The sequence below is a fragment of the Hermetia illucens genome, chromosome 6 (genome assembly GCF_905115235.1).
Source record: "Hermetia illucens chromosome 6, iHerIll2.2.curated.20191125, whole genome shotgun sequence".
Classification (NCBI taxonomy): domain Eukaryota; kingdom Metazoa; phylum Arthropoda; class Insecta; order Diptera; family Stratiomyidae; genus Hermetia; species Hermetia illucens.
Genome location: NC_051854.1, coordinates 85,032,004 through 85,055,516, shown reverse-complemented (window position 1 = coordinate 85,055,516; position 23,513 = coordinate 85,032,004). Strand labels below are relative to the sequence as shown.

The 23,513-nt window shown below is 41.0% G+C and overlaps 2 protein-coding genes across 3 annotated transcripts; one reads left to right on the top strand and one right to left on the bottom strand.

Moving 5' to 3' along the window:
- The first annotated feature begins 437 nt into the window (after positions 1–437).
- On the top strand, positions 438–2,039 carry LOC119660002 (3-oxoacyl-[acyl-carrier-protein] synthase, mitochondrial). The gene has a single exon (XM_038068380.1). The coding sequence runs from the start codon at positions 656–658 to the stop codon at positions 1,976–1,978; it is 1,323 nt and encodes a 440-aa protein (XP_037924308.1). The 5' UTR covers positions 438–655; the 3' UTR covers positions 1,979–2,039.
- A 4,031-nt stretch (positions 2,040–6,070) lies between these two features.
- Positions 6,071–23,395, bottom strand: LOC119659646 (metastasis-associated protein MTA3). Of its 2 annotated transcripts, XM_038067848.1 has the most exons (13): positions 23,153–23,394; positions 15,529–15,690; positions 15,345–15,452; positions 15,024–15,241; positions 14,622–14,942; positions 14,368–14,556; positions 14,030–14,305; positions 13,784–13,974; positions 13,484–13,728; positions 13,106–13,423; positions 12,906–13,039; positions 12,723–12,838; positions 6,071–7,158 (listed from the first exon to the last, which is right to left on the bottom strand). In XM_038067848.1, the coding sequence occupies exons 1-13, from the start codon at positions 23,178–23,180 to the stop codon at positions 7,029–7,031; spliced, it is 2,436 nt and encodes an 811-aa protein (XP_037923776.1). In that variant the 5' UTR covers positions 23,181–23,394; the 3' UTR covers positions 6,071–7,028. The 2 variants fall into 2 exon arrangements, with proteins under 2 accessions (XP_037923776.1, XP_037923777.1); XM_038067849.1 differs by lacking the exon at positions 15,345–15,452 and having other exon boundaries at positions 23,153–23,395.
- Between the last annotated feature and the right edge of the window lie 118 nt (positions 23,396–23,513).

The following is a 23,513-nucleotide window of genomic DNA, read 5'->3' as shown; positions in this document are numbered from 1 at the left end:
CTACAATTGAACATGGTCTGATCTAACAGATGAAAACAGGGAAGACGAAAGTGAAGAGTAAACTGCGATGCATTTTTTAGTATTTTGGTTGGACGATATGTTTTGCTATAAAAGAACATGCTTCGATAAAGCATCTATTAATTAAATAAGTAGAGATTATTTGGAGGTGTAAGAAATTGGCAGATTGGAGGAAAAAAATTCTTATTTATTTCAGCAACTCGTTCTTAAGTTCAACGGTTCCAAGTGCCCCTTGCTGCACTCTAGCTAAATTCCTATTGAAAATGGCATGCCTCTTTTATTATGCAAATTCGATACACCCTGTTTTACAATTAATAATAAGAAAATAGTTGAAATTAACTGCCGAAATTTATTATAAGATGCTACGTGGTCGCTATGCTTAGCTTTCATATATATATTTATTGTTGCCAATTATGAACTTGATCCAAAGTCTGATTATATAAGAAAAACAATTCCATCAAACTTCCCGGCAAATTTCTTATCATCGGCATTTCTAGGTTAAAAGTCTTCACCTTATCGCGGTGTCAACATTTGAGATTTTTGACATTTTCACTCATTTTCGACTCTTGTGCAGTTCTACGCAGAGGTCTTCCTCTCACCCATCAACAAAGTTACTTCATCAAAACAGACGCCACTTATGGCTCTAAGAAGTTTCCGTTGTGCCTTAAACTTGCCGACAGCGCGCAGATTCTCCACTAGCAGCAAGGAGCGTCGCGTTGTTGTTACCGGCGTTGGTGCAGTATCACCTCTGGGAAACGATGTCCCTTCGTCTTGGAAGCGGTTGCTGAGCGGCGAATGTGGGATCTCGGCATTAAAAGGTCCGGAATATGAAAAGCTTCCATGCCGAATTGCAGCACAACTGATTGACAAGGAACAGCTGCTGCAGTCGAGGTTCAGTAAAAGTGATATGAGGAGTATGAGTCAGGCAACGATGCTTGTTGATATCGCGGCTGATGAAGCCCTGCGGTCTGCCAGGCTGGAGTCTATGACAGCGGAGGAGAAGAACAATGTGGGAGTCTCAGTAGGTATGGGAATGTTTGACCTTGCTGATATCTATACCTCATATGCGGCATTTAGTAAAGGCTACAGTCGTCTTAGTCCTTTTTTTATACCCAGAATTTTACCGAATATGGCTTGTGGTCACGTGAGCATTAAGTACGGATTCAAAGGGCCCAACCATTCGGTGTCGACGGCATGTGCAACCGGAGTTCATTCCATTGGCGATGCGTTTCGTTTTATAAAATATGGAGACACGGATGTAATGATTTGCGGAAGCGGCGAGTCTTGCATAGATCCGCTCTCGGTTGGTGGCTTCTGCAGGTTACGAGCTCTCAGCACATCATTCAACGACTCGCCTAAAGAGGCCTCACGACCGTTTGATAGTTTACGCGAAGGTTTTGTGATGGGTGAAGGAGCTGCAATTTTAGTGTTGGAAGAACTAGATCGTGCCCTGGAGAGAAAAGCACCAATCCTTGCTGAAATTTTAGGATACGGAATGTCAGGTGATGCCAATCATCTAACCGCGCCCTGTGAAGATGGTTCCGGAGCTTCTCTAGCTATGCTTCGAGCAATGAAAGATGCGAAAATAGACAAAAAACAAATTGGCTACGTTAACGCTCACGCGACATCTACCCCCACGGGAGACGTAATTGAAGCGAGAGCCATTCGAAATGTTCTAGGCGATGGTGTGATGGTCTCCTCAACAAAAGGTGCACACGGCCACTTACTAGGATCCGCAGGAAATCTAGAGGCCGTTTTCGTTATAATGGGACTGAAAGAGGGATTCGTGCCGCCTTCAATAAACATAAAACAGGTGGGTGACGGTATTAACTTGAATTTAATTCAAGAAGCGACGAGGTGGAAAACTTCGGACGGCAGCAGGCGGACAGCGTTAAAAAATTCTTTCGGCTTTGGTGGAACCAATGCCACTCTGTGCATAGCAGAGTATAGAGAAAAGTGATAAATATTTGTTGTACTGTTACGTAACATATAGTTGTTAAATACATAAAATTTTAAAAGAATCCCACTCCATTTAAATTTCGCAGATTAAGTGCGGCTATTAGTCGTAGGACCGATTGAAAGTTGGTAGTTGCTAACATTGGTAAGATTCTTCCTATTAAAAAGGAAAAGGAGGGCGTCTCATGACATGGAAACTGATTCAAGCTCAGACTGAGGGACATCACAAGGAAGGTAGAGGTATCTTATGAGAAATTAAATAAGCTTCAAGAGAGTCCTAATGTTAACGCCAAGTTTCCATAAATGGAACGATTGAAACCTGAATGTAATATGAGGGATAAAACCACCATAAATACTCGTAATATACGCAGTTGCAATTATGCAGAACTTGAATAGAACAGTTTGTGGCGGGAATTCTTCTGATGCAGAATAGAACCAGCAATAGTTCCAATAATGTTCGACTTTATCATAGATGTGGCGTTTCGTCGTCTGCTGATTTTTTGCTCTGCACTTCAGTAAGCTATGTTAATCCGAAACCATTTTTTATCTCATCGTTCGGACAATCTAGGCAACCACGTCTCATACATGACACCGCACTCGTGGTTCGAATGGAAAAAATCTGCTATTGCTAATTATTCGAACACACGTACAGTGCTCTCCCCAAGGCTGTTTTGCATGCCATAAAGCCTATCTATAAAGATCTGAGCAAAAATGACCTCCTGGAACGATGTGTTTTACGCAGAACAACAATGACAGTTCCAATCAACTCATTTGGAAAATTTCACCAAAGCACTTGAGTGGAACCCTTCACATCGTTGAGATTGCAGCTTATGTGGCAACGTCTTCAACGAAGGCTCTTTGCTTTACTAACCTTCATACAAGGCGTCCATGAATGGGCGTGATAAGTCGAGCGGGGCCAGAAACTGAAAAACAGATTAAAAAAGGGAGGATTCGTCGTAGACAAGAACAAGAAGATGCCTTAAGCCTCATGGATGATGGCAACATCCTTTATGGACTCAGCATCAATGATTCAGTGTGAGCTAAGCGGATAAAACCCGCAATTTTTTAGTATTCAAAACTTCAAGGCGTTTTTCCCACAACTCATGCTTTCAAAGTCGATGTCCCTCCTAACTGTAAAATTCTTTCTCTACATAATTTACGAGGTAATGCTTTATTTTGCAATAGTAAAGTAGTCGCATTTTTTCCGCAAAAATTGCATTTTTCACTTCAAAATGTCCCCAAAAACGTGAAAAATTGAAATTTCGAAAATCTCACCCAGCGATACCTGGTGAAAGCGATCATATAATGAAACAACTTTGATTTCAGATGATCCAGTAGCGAGTTATGAGAGTTATTGCAATTCTCCTTTTTTCAGAGATGCATTTGAATAATTGCTGCCTTTGCCTTAATTTTTGATATCTATTCATGAATATTTTGCATGGATGCAAGGGTGTACTATTGTGTAATTGACGGAATTGAGGGGGGGGGGGGGGTTGTCAAAATCAAATCATCCAGCTATCCCAAAGAGCTGAGATGATGATGCAGGTCCGGGGATCACCTAAGTACGGCTTAATTAAAATGTCCCATCAACAGGCATTTGCGTATTTCTGCACTAGTCAGGCTCGGTTACGTGGGCAGTAGAAGTCTTCAAATCCAAGAGGCTTTCAGCAATTTGAAATAATAAAAGCTTGTTGTTTCTTTTTGTTGGTATGAATATTTATTCTTGCAAATACCGATATTTCGGGAACCACTTGTTCCCTTCAAGTTGTTAGAACTGATGAAGGGAACAAGTGGTTCCCGAAATATCGATATTTGCAAGAATAAATATTCATACCAACGAAAAAGAAACAACAAGTTTTTATTATTTCAAATAATTAATCGTTGGAAACACCGCATAATTTCACTCAGCTTTCAGGAATTCATAACAGTTAATACATCTAACTACTAACCTTCGAGAATGCCAGACTAAGCAGCACAGGAGTCAATCTCTCCCCTGCGAATGGATGAAAACAAGCAGCAAGCAAGCACAACGATATTCGTTGCAAGGCATATTACATGGAAAGAGGAAAACCGGATTTTTTTGACGCATTATCTCAAATCATGCAGGAGATATGCTTTTTTAAGTAATATTGAAAAAAACATACACTTGAATTTCATGCTCCGAAAAGTTGGAAAAATTCACGAAATTCTTATTTAGATGGATGCCTCCTGTTCTCGCTCCTGAAGGTCCTTGTTGGATGTTTGTTTTTTATCTTGGAAAACTGTTCATCGACCTGTTTTTCTTTGTGTTGCGTCTCCTCCGCGTCAAGACTCTTTATCCATGTCCGGTGCCTACTTCAGGCTCTTTCCTTTTTCACTTTTTATCGCAGTGGATATTGTCTGTAGATGATAATTATGTTTCCCGTGCAGCTTGTTTTTTTATGTAAGTGTCGTAATATAATAGCAGAAATACAGTCCTATCCAAAAAACTCCTTCATCCTCCAAAGCGATCCAATGCACGTTTCGCAACACAGTTGTATAATAGTTCGAATTGGGGTAGGTTGATTTCTGTTACTTCGTTAAATATTGAGAAGTTTACGTAAGTTAATCATGAAATAGAAGGGAAAGGAAATGCCATTCGGAATTCAATACTCAGTGGGTCCTTCGGGAGCTGAAAGAATTACACGCCCCTTAAATTCGGCGTAAAAGGATGTAATTCATTGTATGCATGAGCGTTCACAGTTCCCACCTTCTCACCAAATTTGGTATCAATCGCTGCTACAGTCTCTGAGAAAAATGCAAGTGACATACAGACAGACAGTAAACCGATTTTAATAAGGTTTTGTTTTACACAAAACCTTAAAAATGAGGTAGTACCCTAAAGCCCGCTATCCGCGCCCAGTTCGGCCTGCCACCTACGCCGGAAGAGCCCGCAATTAGCCCAGGCACCAGTTGAACTGAAAATTCGCGCTCACAGCATAAACAAATATGAGATCCTCCCCACATCCTAAAGAAACATGTCTGGCCGGTTGGCCGAATTATTTTTCATTCGCCTGAACAGTCGAAACTGACAGACCAACTGCATTCCATACACGTGACTTCCGCTAGTCAAATACGGACTCTTCAGGTGTAATTGATAGGCCAAACTGAACGTAAATGGCGAGCTTAAGATACTAAAACTGTCGAATTATGAGTTTGTTGATAGTTCTGAAGAAAATGGTAAACTGTAATCTTTTTTTCTACATTTATAATACACAGTACTAACTAAAATTACACATTGGTCTAGTACTAAAACTTTCATTTTCTTCTCAAATTACGTTTGGTACTTGCCGAAAACATTCAATTCGATCCTGTTGTCTGGATTTTACTGGAAGCCATGTAACTAACCGAACGACGAAGGCCAGCACTCTCAGCTAACTGTCAATCAACTCCGTACTATTAATCTTATTCAAATATTGTACCACGTTAGCGAGATGTCAGAATAATACTGTATATCCTTACATTGGGTACAACGGGGCAGGAAGATTTCATCTGAGCAGCCTTGGTACTTTGATTCGAATAGAGCCCAGCAAATGGAAAATAAATACATCACTCACAGAGACCATTCTTAATTATGAAGTAATTGTAATGGACAAGGCTCTATTCTTCTTCATATCGAAAGATTGAGATAACATGATACATAAAGACTTTATTTTGAAATCGGCACAACACAAAAGCGGTTAATTATCACCCAAGCTCCACCTCGACCCAAACATACATATGCATACATGTCCAATACAGTATCCACAAAAGACGTCATGATTGTAAATTCTGCAATTGTTTAATTCTCCATACATGGAAGACGTCGTACCCCTGTAGTGCGTGCGAAGGTTGGGGTTTCTATTTGCAAAAAATAAAAATAAAATACATGATTTTGATGGAAGTCCTCTATTGGCTGTGAAATGTCAACAGTTGGTGCAAGCTCGGATCCTGACTTCGCCTTCTACTTAAACGTTTTAACTCAAGCTGTTGGAATTTGTTCAATAACTAGTTTCTGAGAACTGATAAAGTTATATTTCTTAACCCCTTAATTACAAGAAAACTCTAGTTTTTCGTTGTCAAGTAAAGTACAATCACATTGGAGTTTAAACATTATATTATTTCCTTTTTTACATTAAAGACTTTAAAATATTATCTAAACATCTTAAAGCTAGTATTTATAAAACATATTTTATTGCTAAATTTATTTTCTGTTGCTGGTTCTCATCCTTAACCAATTCTCTCAAGAACCCTCTCTCTAAGTTTAATATTACGAATAATATTATCCAGTAGATCTGTACAGTTTAAGAAAGTTTGACTTGTACACTAAAATGACTATAATTTCTTGCTGATAACTCTTTACAAAATTTTTAAAATTAAGTTTGACCTAAATATGCTTCATTTAAAAATAAATTCAATATGAATCCATTTTCCTCCTTCCATTACACATTTCTCTTTTAATACAATTAATGCTGTTTCAAATTTTTATATGTATATTTACGTAGTTTTAGTTCGATTCATACGAGAAACAAAGTCCTATGTGTAATTTACGGGTAAGATTATGTAAAAAATGTTTCTTATTTTTTTTTTTGTGTTTTTCATGTTGTGTATGTTAAAATTGATATTGTTAACCGAAATTCCTTGACGATTAGATTACCAAGAGGTTGACTTTTGTATTAACCGCACTGTTATGTATCTGATTAGCTTCACAGCAAATGTGGTTAAATTGATAATTGCAATCTTCTACCGAGGGAACAATTGCACGCTGGCAGGCCGCTGGTAGTCAATCGAAGCCGCTTAAGCAAGTAACTGTATTGCTATTGGAAATTCAGTGGAGTTCTTCAGCGTTAACGCAAAGAATTCAACTATCAACTCAAACATTTGGCCGGCGTGGAAAACAAGCTAGTTATGGAGATAAGTACTATTTAATTTAAATAAATACATTTATATTATATATAAAAAATTAAACACTATCCCGGATATTAATCACTAAAATGTGCTTTTTTTCAGGTATTCAAAAGGGCATCCATTGTGTATGGGTGCGGCTGAGGTTCGGGTCAGTCTAATATCACAACCTGCAAATCACTGGGAGCAGATACTATTGGCGGAATCGCCACAGGCAGATTTCTCCAAGGTTTTCGAGCAGCACGTCTTAATTCAGCCAGTGATAAGGCTTTACGTGCTTTCCTGAAAAAAAAAAATGATTTTTTAATAATTATGGAAATCCCGCAAATCTATAACTAACAAGTTCAACTGAACAAATGGTGAACTTCAAAAAACACGGATTTGACGGCGCATTCCATTAGACATCATTTACTCAAAGGGAAGAAAGCCTATTATTCCTGACCCAATCGTTACTTTTCTACCGCATACTTTCTTCCCAAAATTTCTGTCGGAAATATCGTTTTCAGCGTTTCCCACCTTAGTCAGTGCAATCTTGTTTGAGTGATAACGATTACTTTTCCGCGTAGAGGTAGGTAGGTATCAGTGGCCCTTCCGAGGAACCCAATTAGCGCTTTGGTGCGCCGTTTTGATGCCACAAACTCCTAAGACCGTGACTGTTGTCATGGAAGCAGAGAGGCAGAGTCCAGCCGGCTCGGATCTTCAGAGCCAGTCCGTAGCATTCACGAAAGAAAGCAGCTCTTCTACCCTGCAGCTAGAAATCCCTCTGTGGTCCCCAAAGAGTGATTTACCCAGTGTCCGTAGGCTGACTCTAGCTGGAGCTGGGCAATCGCTGAGAAAGTGCATGAGGGTTTCCCTTCCTTCTCCGCAGCTCTCGTTATCGAGCTATGTTTTATAAGCAGGCTAAATTCTCCTTCACTTGGCACACCTCGTAAGCCTTCGCCATCTAAGGCCCGCGGCTGCTAGGTAGTGCAAGTAGACTCGGCGTCAGTGGAACACCGACTGTATTCGTAGAATGACTGCCAAGAATAGAGTCTCGCCTGGCCAATCCGTCAGCCCGCTCATTCCCCTCTGTGTTCCTATGCCCGAGAACCCAAAGGAGACTGACCTTGAGCATGCCACCCAGACGGTTCAGCGCGTCTCTGCACTGCCCCGCCAGCCTGGAAGATGTCGTCGCTGAGTACAAGGTCTTGATGGCCGCTTGGCTCTCAGTCAGAATGGCTGTTACGCTTGGGACTAGAATCTCGCTCCAGCCATCGACAGACTTCCAAAATCGTCAGTACTTCCACCTGGAATACACTGGCGAAACCTGGGAGACCATACGACTTGGATACACTGTGTGTATTCGAGAAAACCCCCGCGCCGACTCCACAGGCCATCTTTGATCCGTCCGTAAAAATACTGTGTCATAACCTTGCAACACACGCCGGTCTTCTGCTTTGCCCTGGTTGGAAAGTCCACAGCAAAGTTTCTCGTGAAGTTCAGCTTCCCTGTGGCATAGTCCGTGGGGAATGCCCAGATTTCCCGAAGTACTTCGTCTAGGATGTTGCTGTGGCCGTAGGACTTCGCTGCTCAGCAGCCGGACTCACGTAGTCTGACGGCACTGTACGCTGCAACGTATTTAATGTGGAAGTTCTCTCCATAATCGTCCTTAAGTGAATGCCCAGGACGCGTTCTAGGATCTTCAGCACGAAAGAGGTCAGGCTGATTTTCCGAAAGTCCTTCGCGGACTAACGACTGCGCCTGGCCGCTTTCGGTATGAAAACCACTTATATGTGGAGAAGCTGTTTATAGCCCAGCCGATTTTATCCTCGGTAATTACCAATGTGATAGGCTCGCACAAACCCTGCAAGCAAGGTTCTGACTCACAGTCCTCCTCGCTGGCGGTAAAGTGCGTTTGAACCAGGACCTCCAAGGTTTCGCTAGAAGATTCCGTCCAGAAGCTTTCCGACTTTTTAAGAAAGGATGGGCTCTTATGTTCTTTGGACAGATGGCCGACTTGTACTTCTATGACTGCCAGTATTTTTGATTGTAGCAGGTGTTGAAGATTTCTCTGGTCAGCTTCCTGAGGCTGGAGAGATCTTAACTCCACCACGGTGGCAGGGTCCTTTTGCTGTACTTAGTAGGGCACGAGACTCTAAAGGCAGTATCGACTCTCCGCGTACTATTACTATGTAGAACCACAGTACAGTTTCTTCTTGGACCTCCAATTTAGCACAGAATGAATATTAATTTATCTCGTGTTAAATTGTGTCAGTTTGCCCATTCCCTATCCTACAATAATTGATGACTCGATGTAATTATGGGTAATGTAAATCTCGGCAAAGTAATGCAAAAAACGCAATAAAAAGAAAGATGAACACAGTCTACCGGAGGGGACAGATCGCCATTGACAAGGAAAACTTCGCTTGTATGAAGAACATCTCCAGCAACAACAGCATTTTTAACCACAATAGCAATACCATCTACTATTGCCCAAGCACAGGAAACATTTAAGACATATTTTGAATACAATTATTGGAACCCAATGTCAACTTTCGTATTCGAAACCGATAACATTGGCATTCATAAATCGCTAAAAATTGGAGATTGGTGTTTTGGACTTGGCGTATTGAACATCCAATAGCGGGCGCAAAGTCATCCTCAAACCAAAGCAAAAGACATTACCAAGTGATCAAGGATGTAATCAATAGATTCTAAATGAGAAATCCCAAAAATCCCTCCAACGAGAAGTCATAGGCGATCGAAAACTACCCTATCTACGTTTCTATATTCTGTCGCGCAAACGATCCTGGCAACGTAAAAAATGACATAGTTTTATAAAGTCGCAGAGCTGGCAGACGCAATTGTGACTTTCGGGAAAGCAACTACATCGAAACTTATACAAAGGTCAACTCAAGGGCTCGAGGCTTGCTTCAACGTTGAATTTGTCTAGAGCAATTAAGAATATTCTCACCAGCAACAGTGACCTCGTTCTAGGAACCGAGGCTCTGCCAGCAATGATTACTACTACTACTACTACACTAACCCTCATGCCTATTATTTTACCTTTTCATCATAGATTGCGCTTTTCACTTGGACTTTTTAATCACTACAAACGCGGACTGGTACGTGTACTAGCGTATACCCGAAAGAAACGCGAAAATTACGTACTTTCCGCCAATAACGATAAAAATCAGCATGAACTATTTGAATCACCACGCTATGCTTTGGCGGACTCATTCGCCTCGCAATATATGCAATGCAATAAATTACAGAATGCACTTCGCCAATCAATACAATCATTGAAAACATCAAATGTAATGAACTCCCGTTGAAATTTCCTCAAATCTCTGACCCAACGGTAGCCCGAAAAAAAGCTAAACAAGTATTCAGGAAAATCGCATTGTTTGGCCCCATATGGTTTCGAATTCTCAACATTAGAATTCGAAACCATATTGAGATTGTGTTTGGGAGACTACCTGGTGCCTTTCGGTATACATGGCCCCTAAAAAGGACAACGATTGGTAGTCATATCCAGATAATCGCACAATCCAAAGACAGACTTTTCAAGATCGATATCCGGTAGACCGTTTTCCCGATTTGACAGATAAGCTTCGAAATAAACAGATCTTCTGAACAACTAAAGGAGCGCGCCTACAAGGACCGACAAGACACGTCGGTTCAAAGCAGTTTGATGTTGCAAAAGAAGATATGACCAAAACTATAATTTTAACACCTGTCGACCTCTTTAAATTCCCGTTTATACAGCGCAAACTTTCAAAGATCCATCAATTAGTTAGTCTGAGGTACCAACTTCTGCTAGGCTTGCATAGAATAGATGCTAGTCGCTTCAGGATCAGAAGGCATCTATCACTTGGACAAAAGAATCTTTCGAGGTCCTTGGCAAATGCAAGGAAAGTCTTGTATTCGCTACGCTTCTAACACATTCCGATTATGTCGGCAATCGTGACAGAGGCAATTCTTCAGACCTAGATAACGATGGCAGATAAGTCCTGAAGGCCCACTGAGCTACAACACTTCTGCTTGCATTGAGGATACGTATATAAATTCCTCTGACATCTCAATTGCTAACGCAGGCCTTCGCAATAATTATTGGTAACCCGTTCTAACGCTTCCTTGAGATCAAACACCAATCATCATAAAATTCAATAGTTCGACTAACTTTTTAAGCGTCGTAAATTCATTAACTATAAGACGGGATCAGCTTTAGACACCATTCTAATGCGGCTTTCCCAGTCCTACCAACACTTTAGGATGCGTGAAAGTAGAAGCGACTGCAAAATACATTTTACCAGGACGAATTTTCAAGGTCTAGTTAAACTTTCCTACTTAAGCCATTAGTAGATTGCAAGACGAAGGAGATAGTACCCGGAGCACCAACCACGACGACTCAAAAATTATGGACTTTATGTGGTTGCCATAATTCTTTATATGGGACATAGCACTTCAACCACGATGGCGCGTACGCTCTCATTTCCTGGAAATATTCCACCATGATTTTCCTAGAAACTTGCATTATATCTGCACCGTTCCATCTAATTTTACCGCGACCCATCCGCAGGCCATTCTCAAATAGTATTTCAACTTGATATTGGTGTTGAGATATTTGCATTTCCAGATTTTAGATCAAACATCGAAAGCGTATTAAGCACTATAGTTACGTCGAACGATATTTGTTAGCAAAGTCGGCAGACTGCTCAAAGGTCTCGATATTCTGTCCATTAATATAAATAAGGAGAATGCAGGGACAAGTCAGAACTTTGGCTCCGCTAGGGTTTATCTTCAGTCTGACTGTGCTTGCGTCTTCGTAACCATCATCATCATTTTAGTCGAAGTATCTGAGGGAAGACGACATCGTCCGAAGCCCTCCACCAACCAAGGCAGCCTGTAAAGGGTTACCGAAAACGAGAAAAAAAAAATCGGTAACAAAATACAACCCTGAAGTTCTTCACTTTGGACTCCAAATTCCTCCAAGATTTTACCTAGATGCAGTTCTAGATATTTTACGCCATGATAATGGCTATTGGTTTTTTTGAAATGCGTATTCCTGCTTACGCCTACGAAAGGTTTCCCAAAATCGAAGAAAAACAGTTTAGCGGCGACACTCAAGATGGTTACCCTTCTTCGAAATCTTAACGGCAAATCTCAAATAGCGAGAATTTTCGAATGAGTGGAAGTGTTAGCTCTGCAGGGAGAGCCAAGGCCGCGTCGATTGCAAGATAATTTCACTTATATTTGAACAAACAGTCGGAATCTGCATGCTGCAGCAGTTTGCCATATCATCCCCAAAAGATGAAACTTCACCGCATATTATACGATTCAGAATCGTGGTGAAATGTTCCTTCTACCTCTTCAGCTGTTCGTCATCGGCTGATGGATGATGATTACATCAACCAATACTTAACGGTGACATTCGGTCCAATATGAAGGATTTAAAGCACAAAGTCCCGACTTTACTGCTCAACAGCGTACCACTGCTCCGCTGAACACGGAAGAGATCCTAAGAATGATTAATGAACTAAATCCAAATTCGGTACTGATAGAAGAGACAATTTCTGGGTTGCTCACGCCTCAATTCCCACCTGGCGCGAATCAATTGAATTTTCAAATTAAACTGAAGGGACATAAGAATTCGAAGTATTGCTACAAGAATCTGAATCACGCAGTTTTTAGTTTTATCGTTGTGGTCTGAGTTTATTATGAAGGATGTAAATGCAAAGAAGGATATAAATACGAAAAATATTTCCATCTCCAAAGTCTCCCCACCTAGCCAGAAGTGCATTTTCAAAATAAGTGATTCACCCACTACCATTCACCCTCAATTGAATATATCAAAATTAACTTACCGGCTCGACTCTGTCGCTCTAAAATAAACGTCATCTGGTGCATCCATCCAACTTATTACCTGTTTTCTACCAGATCCACTTCTGGCCATTTGTGCTATTTTCGGTTTTCCATTAAGCTAGAAGTTTAAAAAAAAAAACTTATTCACTGGAATTTTCAAGTAATTCTGAATTCTGGTCCCTTACGTGATGCCTTGGCAGTGGCTGACCAGCAGCTGCTGCCGCCGCCATCATTGCAGCATATTGTTCAGGGCTCGGTCGATGAGATGGCATTGGATCTTTGTTTGGTCGTTTGGTCGGTGGACAAGTTATTGGTGAACCTGTAAAAGAAAATTTTGCATAGAAAAGTCAATCCAATATTAAAGATTTTTATGATTGGAACTCACCCTCGGTACCATTTGTTTCATCGTAGGTTCTTTTCTTGGCAGTAGGTGCGTTTACTGTGTTCTCCTTCTCAACGTCTAATTTATTGGGGACTCGTTCATAAACTAAACTTCCGTCAGCTGCTGTCGGTGGTTTGGGAAATGCAATTTTTTCCGGCTTCGGAAGGTTTTCCTTCAACGTCAGCACCAACCATTCATTTGGTCCAGGTCCCGGATTACCAAGACGATTAGCTATTCTGGTCACACTGCCGCGATCCTTTTTCTTTAGCGAAAGCATATGTTGCATATCCGTTTGAACCTTCCCAGTCATATGGGTAGAAACTAAAAAGGATGGGAGGATTGAATACAGTTCCTTTGAAATAATTTAACTAAATTTCTTACATTCTTGCTTAACAGCCTGAATATTGATAGCGTAACATGGTTGGCGTGAAGCCTTTCTCGGTTTGATAATATGTTTACAAAGACGACGAGCTAAACGAGTTGCGGACGTTGTGTGCAAATAGAAAGCTGTTCTAGTTTTCATTATTGGCCTTGGAGATCCTGATCTTATAGCTATACCGTGCGCTTGAGCATAATGTCGAGCTAAATGAATTTTTAATTTAAAATCTTTTCCGCAACTTACACACCTAAATACAACGAAATTATTAAATGCTTCTCCGGAAACATTTTAAAGTGACAAACCTATGCTGTTGTCGATTCGACATTTCGTTTAATTTTTCATCTTCTACCTCCCCAGCGGCTTTCTTTTTCAGTATTTCCGCGTCACCTTCGATAAGTCGTGATGCTGTCTTTAGACCGCCATATTTCTTCCAATAATGCCAGCAATTATGACAAAGTCGATAGTTCAAATTCGCTGGACCCCACGTGTACCACTGATGGGAACAACATGTTATCCTGAGCATTTTCAAACAACTTTATATCTTTTACCTGTGGCGATTGCATTGTGGAACAAGATTCACAAGGCTTACCGCTCGAACTTAAACAGATCGGATCGCCGCCCCCATTCAGATTTGAGTTTCCATTGTACATTCCTTTTGGCGCGTTGACAGCTGGCGGGGCATTTTTCGTGTAATTCGGAATATAAACTTGTTTCAGTTTCGATTCCGCTTCCACTGCTTTCACTCGCTTTTGCTGTACATATCGATCCGTTGTTTTCCACATGTAGTAATATTCAACAATGTTCTTTAGCGTTTTCCACGGAAGCTGTAAAATAAGATATTCAGGGTGAGATTGGGGCACTTAAGTGTGAACAATTTATATCTCACAAAGTCCTGGCGTATGTCATTGAAATCCTTTCCATACTTATCTAAAGCCTCTTCAAACAGATTAGCTTCCGATGCACTCCACTCTTCCATTTCGTCGCGACACAGTACAGGTCCACTTGACGGCACCAGCGCACACATTGCCTCCTCGACAGAATAATTATGCTTGTGCAAAGTATCCATGGCATGAAACTGAAGCAATGGGATAGAGTGAAATTCACATAATTGGTTTTACCGCAGACTCCCCGAATACTCACCAAAGTTATATCTCTACTCGCAGCTGCCGCTGACATGTGAAGCGAAGGCTGTTTTACTGAACTACTACAGTCTAATGCTCTGGCAAATGTACCAACTGATCTTGACACTACCAGAAATTGATCAATTTTTCGATCGCTAAGCGAATGATTTGGTGTCCATACTAATGTCTCTAAATTTTCTATATCACGGCCATCCGATTCGTTTTCTTTTAGTAAAGGCGTTATTTCTGTTTGGTAGCGATTTCCCACGCGAATTTCACCCTTATCAGCTAATAACGTTCTTTGATTCGGATCGAACACTAAACAATAGAAAAACGTATCCTGAAAACAAGTACAAAACAGATGCTTAGTTTCTCAACTTCTCATTTCTGTGAACGATTTGGATTGAACTTTACGACTCACTTCTTTGTTCAGATAACTAGTTAATGACTCCGTTTCGTTCAGAAGCGTCACCGAACACTTTCCACGAATATGTGTTGCGGGCAGTGTTTCGACTTGGCGCGATAAAAACAATTCTCGATGTTTGACTTGGTGACGTTGTTTCGTGTTTAATATTTCGCCCTTGTCGCTATTTGATCCTATAGAACCGTTCGGACTCGTACGCTCTTCGTCTATAGGCGCTAGAATTCAACACATTAAGAGAATATTGAATTTCACCTGGGAACTAACTACATAAATCCGAATTTCACTACTACAACTACTATTCTGAACTACGCAGTTTACCTATCAGGGGATCTACAATAGGTTGAGCTAATTGTTCATCTCCGACTGGCGTTCTTAGCCATGCTTTCTTCAATTTCATAGTAACTGAAGGATCATCGGATGTAGACACTGAGCAATTAAGAAGGTCGTAACGACATTGATTGTTAATTTGCGTTAGTCTGGAAGAAATGTTACAGGGTCTTACTTTGGTGCTTATCGGCCAGCTGAATGAGGTGGTTCGGTAGATCTCGCCGCCTATAAAAGCACATAACTTTCGCCTCCACATTTCCTGATGGTGTTTTGTTCAGTTCTTCTATGCGACGAATTTGATAAGGAGCAGCCGAAGATGTCTCAAAGTAAACATAATCTGAAAGTAGAAAAGAAAAATGCTCAACATCGACTCTTTTGATCTGATCCGGTTTTGGTATTATATTGATATTGCTGTATTATATCGATATTGCTGTATAAATACAAGTAATTTCACTTTTCTATGTGGCAAATATGGACAAGTTTCGTTTAGACGACATACATTTGTTTTGGTAGTTTTAGCGGAGAATGAACATAGCTTCAATGAAATAGACTTTAAATTTGTAAGTCATTTGAGGTTTTCAAATATGCTAATTGCTGATTGGCGCAAAATTCTGTAAATCATTTTTTTTGCATGAAAAAAAGTTGTTGTTTTTTGTAAATTTTATCATGAAGGACACAAATTGGGTTACATAATATGAAATTACTAATAAGTACGCTTTCCTTCGCTTTTAATACAGTCAAAATTTCACTATCTGAAATTTTCGCTCAAATTATCATAAGCATGTGAGGCGCTCTGAGTTTTTCCGAAGAAAAGGAGATCTACCTTGTGTGCTCTTGTGCATCGACAATAACAAGGTGCGGTATATAGTTTCTACCTGCTTCCATTTAAAGAAATTCCCCTATTTAGAAGCCGATAGTATTTGCTTATCAACCAATAGAATCCAAATGTGGCCGTAGTAATCGTCGCCTGGCACAGTTGCGAAAAGCCCCAGTAATTTCTCGGCACACTTTTTTAGAGAGTTGTCACTAATTTACAGGTGGCATACCCGTTATAATTCGTGACAGCCGGTGTCATCCTCACTGTAGCAATAACATCGCCATTGTACTTTTTTCAGTGCTCGGCATTGACGATTACACGACTTGAAATTGTGTTTACCCATTGTTAAGGCGGCGCCATTTGTATGGGCGAAAACGCCTCGTACCATCTTTCAAATAGTACTGAGCCTACAGAAGCTTAACTTGGACCATCCAAAGGCTTACGATTATTTTAAAGCTCTTCCGTGACAAGGTATACCACATCGACATCATTTAGTAACATGAATTTCCTTCGCACGTTGCTAGATTAGCTCACCGAAGAGTTTCGGGGCGTTTTTGGCATCACATCATACCCTATTAAAACTATTCTGAAAGGCAAAGTGGGAGCGATTCAGATAGCCAAATAAGATAATTTGGTCTCTTGTCAAAAGTTGACATTTGCCAGATTCTAACTAACTATTGAAACTAACAATACCATGAATAGAAAAGCAGAGATGGAAGACGTCAACGGTATCTATTGTGGTATTCCAAGCAATGTAACAGAAGGAAATATCAAGCTAGTTAGAGTGAAACTGCCATCAGATATTGGTTCAATTCGGTCGACAGACTAAAAGGTTCCTAATATGGATGCTAGGACAATCGGACAGGCTAAGTATTTGGCTCAATAAGGCTAGGATAAGAGTCAGCATTGAGTGCAAAGCCAGCCACTGTCGAGATTGCGTTGAAGGATGGAACGCATGCCAAGTCGGAATACCCGAAGCTCGGCGCTTCAGCCAAAAAGTTTTGTGTTCATCTTATGTGAGCAACTCGTGCATAGTGAGAGTTGTGCATATGTAGCTAAGGACACAAAATATTCCACAATATTTTTCCAAGCTTTAAGATACACATATGTGCATACACATCAACGACATAACTACTGTGTTCATCCTAAATAACCAAACATTGTCTAATATCGTATGTATAAATTTATCTTAGGCATCTTCACGCATTTCCACTTTACTCCGTGTACAAAAGTACGTACATAAATTAAAAACAGCTGGTAATCAGGTACACACATGTCTATTATATTGGTTACTTCCCGCACATGTCTCTCTCGAGTAATTAAGACTGATATGCAAATAACCGAAAAAAAGCCAAAAAAGAAACACACTATAATCGATGAAAAAAATGTTTACATTCCCCTTTACATGTATGGACGCACGCAAATTTATGTGACTCACCAAATTTCGTTCGGATCAGTTTAGCCCTTTTAGAGAAAATTGCGTGTGACAGACAGACAGACAGTGGATCAAAGGACCAGCATCGCTTAAGTTTCGTTCGACCGAGGCATTGATTCCTTCCTGGGGCATTGTCTCATTCCCGTCAAAATACGTCTGATAGCAGGAAGTTATTGAGGTTTTTTTTTGTGAAAAATTAGCGCGATACAGACGAAAATGTTTATTTCTTGTTTCTCCTGCTTCTTCGGAAAATTGACCAATTGCTAGTAAAGCCTTTTCAATTGCAATTGCATCGAAAACAAGAATTTTGTGCACTCTTGGAAACATCGGATATCATGGATGCAAGTGAACATGGAGTTTAGCAGTTTCCATGGTGTACTCGGAGAACCTTTTGGAGTTAATTTCATGGCCAGAAGATATAGTTTTAAAACGATATATGACATGTTGACCAATATTTAATTGGATCTCGGACGCAATTATTGGATTTGGTGTTTCCAAGTACGGGCTTCAGAATATCAACCAAAATACCTTAAATTTTTGCTAAAGTCCTCTTGAATTAGTTGTTTCCTTTGTTTAATAGTAAGGTTTATTAGTACTCCGGACGATTTCATAAGACCACCCTCAACTATCATAGATAGAGCATGCAAAGATAACAACTGCTTTGCATTAACATTCAATGTTTTCGAATATGCTTTGCTATATTTCTTCGATTTACTGGGAGAACTGGTAAAATTCTCAACTACTTTAGACTCATTTGTTCTGCCTTTTCTGAATAACTTGATTTTTCTAGCATAAATCAAAACGGCAAAATCAACTCTTCAGTTTTTCTTCCTTTAGTTCTCTTACTTGACTCGTTACAGCCTCTAATAGATCGAATTGCACGCCACAAGCCAATCTTGATTTTCCTTAACAAATAAATCAGTTTTGTTTTGTACCGTTAGCCACCTTCGTCTGAATTCTGACTTCAAATACGAAAATTTTTGTTTTATTTGTTTCATCTCTTCCTTTTCAAAATGATCATGATTTAATAAATAATATTGCATAAATTCTAAATTTTCATTAACACTTTCTAAATTTTGTCGCTCTAAATAATTGTAAAAGGTACGTCAAACAGAAATAAAATACAATAACACTAAAAACGAAGAGCTTATTAATTTTCAAATTGAAGTAGTGTCTCACAAATGGTACCCAACCTGATAAAACCGCGACGGCAAAGCCTACAATCGTAGACGCAGTCCCGAGCTCTGTGGTACTTCCGCCATGATGATATACTCTTTAGGACCCTCATCCGTCCGGTACCACAGATTTTCGAATAGACGCGCGAAATATCCAGGAACACCTACAGTGGTGGTAAAAATGACAAGACACCCCATGTTTTTCAAGAAATCTTAAAATAATAAAACAATTCCAAGAAGCTGTGTATGCATCTCAGATAACTGGACGTAATTGCATTCTCCTGAGTAATTACCTGGTGTTTCCCTGTAGTAATTTAATATTAAAATTGAGCCTCCTTTCTTTTTTATAATTTCTATCATTCTTTTAGGTAAATTTGACCCCATGCAGAAATAATAGCGTTTTTTAATTCGTTTACGTCTTCAAATTGCTTTGATTCAGCATAAACGGTTCGAACCAGCTGCCCCCAACAATTTTCGATTATATTTAAGTCAGGAGACTTCGCTGGAAAATCGAGGACATCGGTGTGTTGCTGCTGAAAATACTGCTTAACGGCCTTTGCACTATGAATAACAGCATTATTTTGCTGGAAAATGAACGGTCGATCTGCGATTCCTCCCAAATTGCCACTAAATTCCTCACGCCGCATTTGCACATACCGGAGCTGTCTATTTTCCCACTTAAAAATCGAATAGTTGACCGCCCATTGTGTCCAATAGCAGCCCAAACCATTACACTTCCGCCAACAAACTGTCTTTTGCTTAACACTCTCTCTTCCTTTCTTTAATCATGGAAATAATAGCTGAAACCGTCGGGTCCGTTAAGGTTAAATTTTTTAACGTCTGTGAAAATTACACCGCGCAATTTTTTGTTCCAACACAAGTGATTTTTTGCAAAAGCCATTCTGACCAATTTATGCTTTTCTGTGAGAGGTGGTTTTCTCTGTAATTTGCGGCACTTTGGATGCTTTGCTCGTGCGATAATCTAATGGCATTATTAACGCCTGCCTTGCCCGGAATTTACCGTGAAGTTAACGTAGAATTGGATGCTAATCTAATAATCCTCCGTTCAGACTGAGGACTTACCGCCCTTGGACGCCCTGTACACACTTTCTTCAGGTAATTTTCGGGATTCCGAATAACATTACGGACGGCACATCTGCTGCGCTTTGTAATCCGAGCAATTTCCGCTATGGGCTCACCTTTGTCATATATTCGTAGGGTAGGGGTAGGTATCAGTGGCTGCTCCGAGGAGTGCTTTGGTGCGCCGTTTTGATGCCACAAACTCCTAAGACAGTGACTGTTGTTATGGAAGCAAGGAGGCAGAATCCAGCCGGCACGGATCTTCAGAACCAGCCCGTAATAATCACTCAAAGAAAACAACTCTCCCACCATGCAGCTAGAAATCTCTGAAGTCCCCAAAGAATGGTTTACCCAGTGCCCGCAGCGTGACTCGAGCTAGAACTGGGCACTCGCAGAGAAAGTGCATGAGGGTTTCCCTTCCTTCTCCGCAGCTCCGGCAATGCGAATTGTAGGGTATGCCGAGCCTAGCGGCATGGTCCCCTGTGGGCCAGTGCTCCGTGCAGACCACCGTAATCTTGAATGCATTTGCACGCGTCTGGCACAGAAGCTCTCGTGATCGGGCTATGTTATAAGTGGGCCAAATTCCCCTTGATTTGGCACAGCTCGTAAGCCTTCGCCATCTTACTCGGACTCGACCACCGACAGCCGCCAGCGGAACACCGACTGTATTCGCAGCAGGACTGCCAAGAGCAGAGTCTTGCCTGGCCAATCCGTCAGCCCGCTCATTCCCCTCCAGCCATCGACAGACTTCTAATATAGCCAGTACTTTCGCCTAGAATACACTAGCGAAACCTTGGAGACCATACGACTTGGATACACTGTGTCTATTCGAGAAAACCTCCGCGCCGACTCCACAGGCCATCTTTGATCCGTCAGTAAAGAATATTGTCACAATCTTGCAACACGTCGCCGGTCTTCCACTTTGCCCTGGTTGGAAGGTCCACAGCAAAGTTTCTCGTGAAGTTCAGCTTGCGTGTGGCATAGTCTGTGGGGGATACCCAGATTTCCCGAGGTATTTTATCAAGGATGTTGCTGTGGCCGTAGCACTTTGCTGCCTAGTATCCGGACTCACGTAATCTGACGGCACTGCACGCTGCAACATATTTAATGTGGAGGTTTAGGGGGAGGAGATGCAGGACTACATTGAGAGCATCTGTCGGGCAGGATTGCAGAGCCCCAGTAGCACCTGCACACGCAGTTCTTTGAATCCTATTAAGCTTCGTCCTATTGTATTTTTTCTTCAAAGCCTACCACCATACAACAGAGCTGTACGTTAAGATCGGATGCACTACAGCGGTGTACATCCTGAGAACCATCCTCGGCCAGAGACCCCATTCCTTTGAAAAGGTTCTCTTGCAGGCATAGAAAGTTATACAGGCCTTCTTAACCCTCAGTTCTATGTTCAATCTCCAATTTAGCTTTGGATCCAGGATTACACCCAGATACTTCACATTAGAGCAAAAACCAATCTTTGTTGATTTAGCCGTGGTAAAGCGAATTCAGGTATCCTTTTCTTGGTGGTGAATAGCATCAGTTGCATTTTGGTTGGGTTTACGCTGAGTCCGCGTCTTCTTTACTGGTAAAATGTTCACACCCGAATGACCAGAAAATGATTTTTCCTTACTGTCTTATCTTTGTTACCTACCTGAAATTCGTATTTCTTCAATCACTCGATATGTTTTGTTATGTTATCTCGGATGTATAGACACCTTCTTGGAATTGTTTTATTATTTTAAGATTTCATGGAAAACATGGGGTGTCTTATCATTTTTACCTGCACTGTATGTCAGCCAATGCCTTTTCGATTCGGCGTCAGCTGGAAATTGAATGCGTTTTTGACATTCAGTACCACCACGGCATAGAAACCACCAGAATTCAGTATTTGACCACAATGCTTATTGCATCCACCGTAGAGTAGGAATAAATCCTACATTGATAAGTACAAAGTTGTGAATGCCGACCAGGTAATCCTCATTACGAGCGCCAAAGCATTTTCTTCCTGAAACCGATGGCTATTGAGATCACCCTCAACTTGAAATGTTTGGCAGGCACATAATAGATTTAGGATCTCGACGTCCTGTCGGCGGCACATGCAGTGACCGTGCAACCTCCGATCAGCTAAAACGATGGTGACCCTCGCCAATTGGTCATTAAACGCTCGACTTTTTTCACTGTGTCATGCAAATTTCTGAAGGACTCTCGTAAGTTCCTCTTTCTTACAAATGCAATAACACAAGGCAGATCTGGGCAATGGTGAAGGATTTCAATGAAATTCTGAGAGTCATATTGAAAATGTAGGATTTAGTCATAGTTTCCAATATTTTACGAGTCCGTTCTCGTTTTTATCGCCCTAAAGTCGGTTTGAATTCTGCGATCATTGACTGTAGCAAATTTAAATGTATTGTATGGAAAATTTTCACACTTTCTGGCGGTTTGGTAGCTTAGGGGGGCGTCCAAATTTCGCCTCAACCTCACCTTTACAACCAACTTCTCGAATAGGATCACAGAGAGAAATGACCCAGGTGTGCAGTTCATAGTATCGCTGAGCAAATCGTCTGAACCAAAACTCGAAGTAATGTGAAAGAAAAATCTTAAGATTGCCGTTCTGTGAGAGCTCATTTCCAAAGACATCGATCACGTTACCAGCACACCTTAATTAACCGCTCGCTATCATGTCCAAGAAGTTGCTGCTCTTATCATGAAAAATATGCGCGCATTCCTGAATTGAGCTCGCCGGCAAATCTCCCAACCAGTTTCCAATTGGTATCTCAAAGCTTCGTCTACTCACTGACAGGAGATAAAGTTCCAAGATACCGACTGACACTCCGGCCAGGTTTATGCAACAAGCCAATCGCCTGAAAGCATTTGACGCCGACCAAAATGTTCAAGCCAATATTTAACTTAAGAATCTGCAAAAACGTCACACAAATCGCTCCAACATTTTCACCGTGAGTAGTCCCCGCACAATCGCATCCACTGCCGAGGACCACTCGCCGCATCCAACGCACTCCAATCAGTCACTTCAATTGGATTCTCTTCGGAGATAAGTCTTCACCCGACACGTCACACACCGAAGCGGACCCATTAGCGGCCGCGAACGAGGACATCGTGACAGACAGCCTACATTCCAGGATCTTCGCACAATATTTGCACCGACTCCTGATAGCACACTATGTCATAATACCTGGACATTCGGGCCCCGATTTGCGTCCAATGCGTTCGCGCTATTTCCACATTATCAATTAGCTCGTGAAACTCGAGTCGGGGGAGCAAAAAAAGAGCTGCAACTTACCTCCGACGCGGTACATATGCGTAGACATGTTCGGCGCTCTTTCAATAACAACACGATTCACTAGTTATCACGTCAAAACTACTCGCGACGATTCGCAGTTCCATAAACATTACTGACTATCGACATTTATTAGCACTTTCACGATGTTTTCATTTAACACAATCACACAAGACGCGATAAATAATTCTTCGCCATCTTTATTTTCAACACTTCTTTCTCTACTCGCCATGGGCGAAAACTTGACGAGTGTAAATCGCAATTTGAATCATCAGGCGGGCCAACACTGCAGAGTCGAAATTCAATGACTAGTTGCGTTCGAATTTTCTTTTTAAAACATGACTTTCTACACTGATAGGTATTT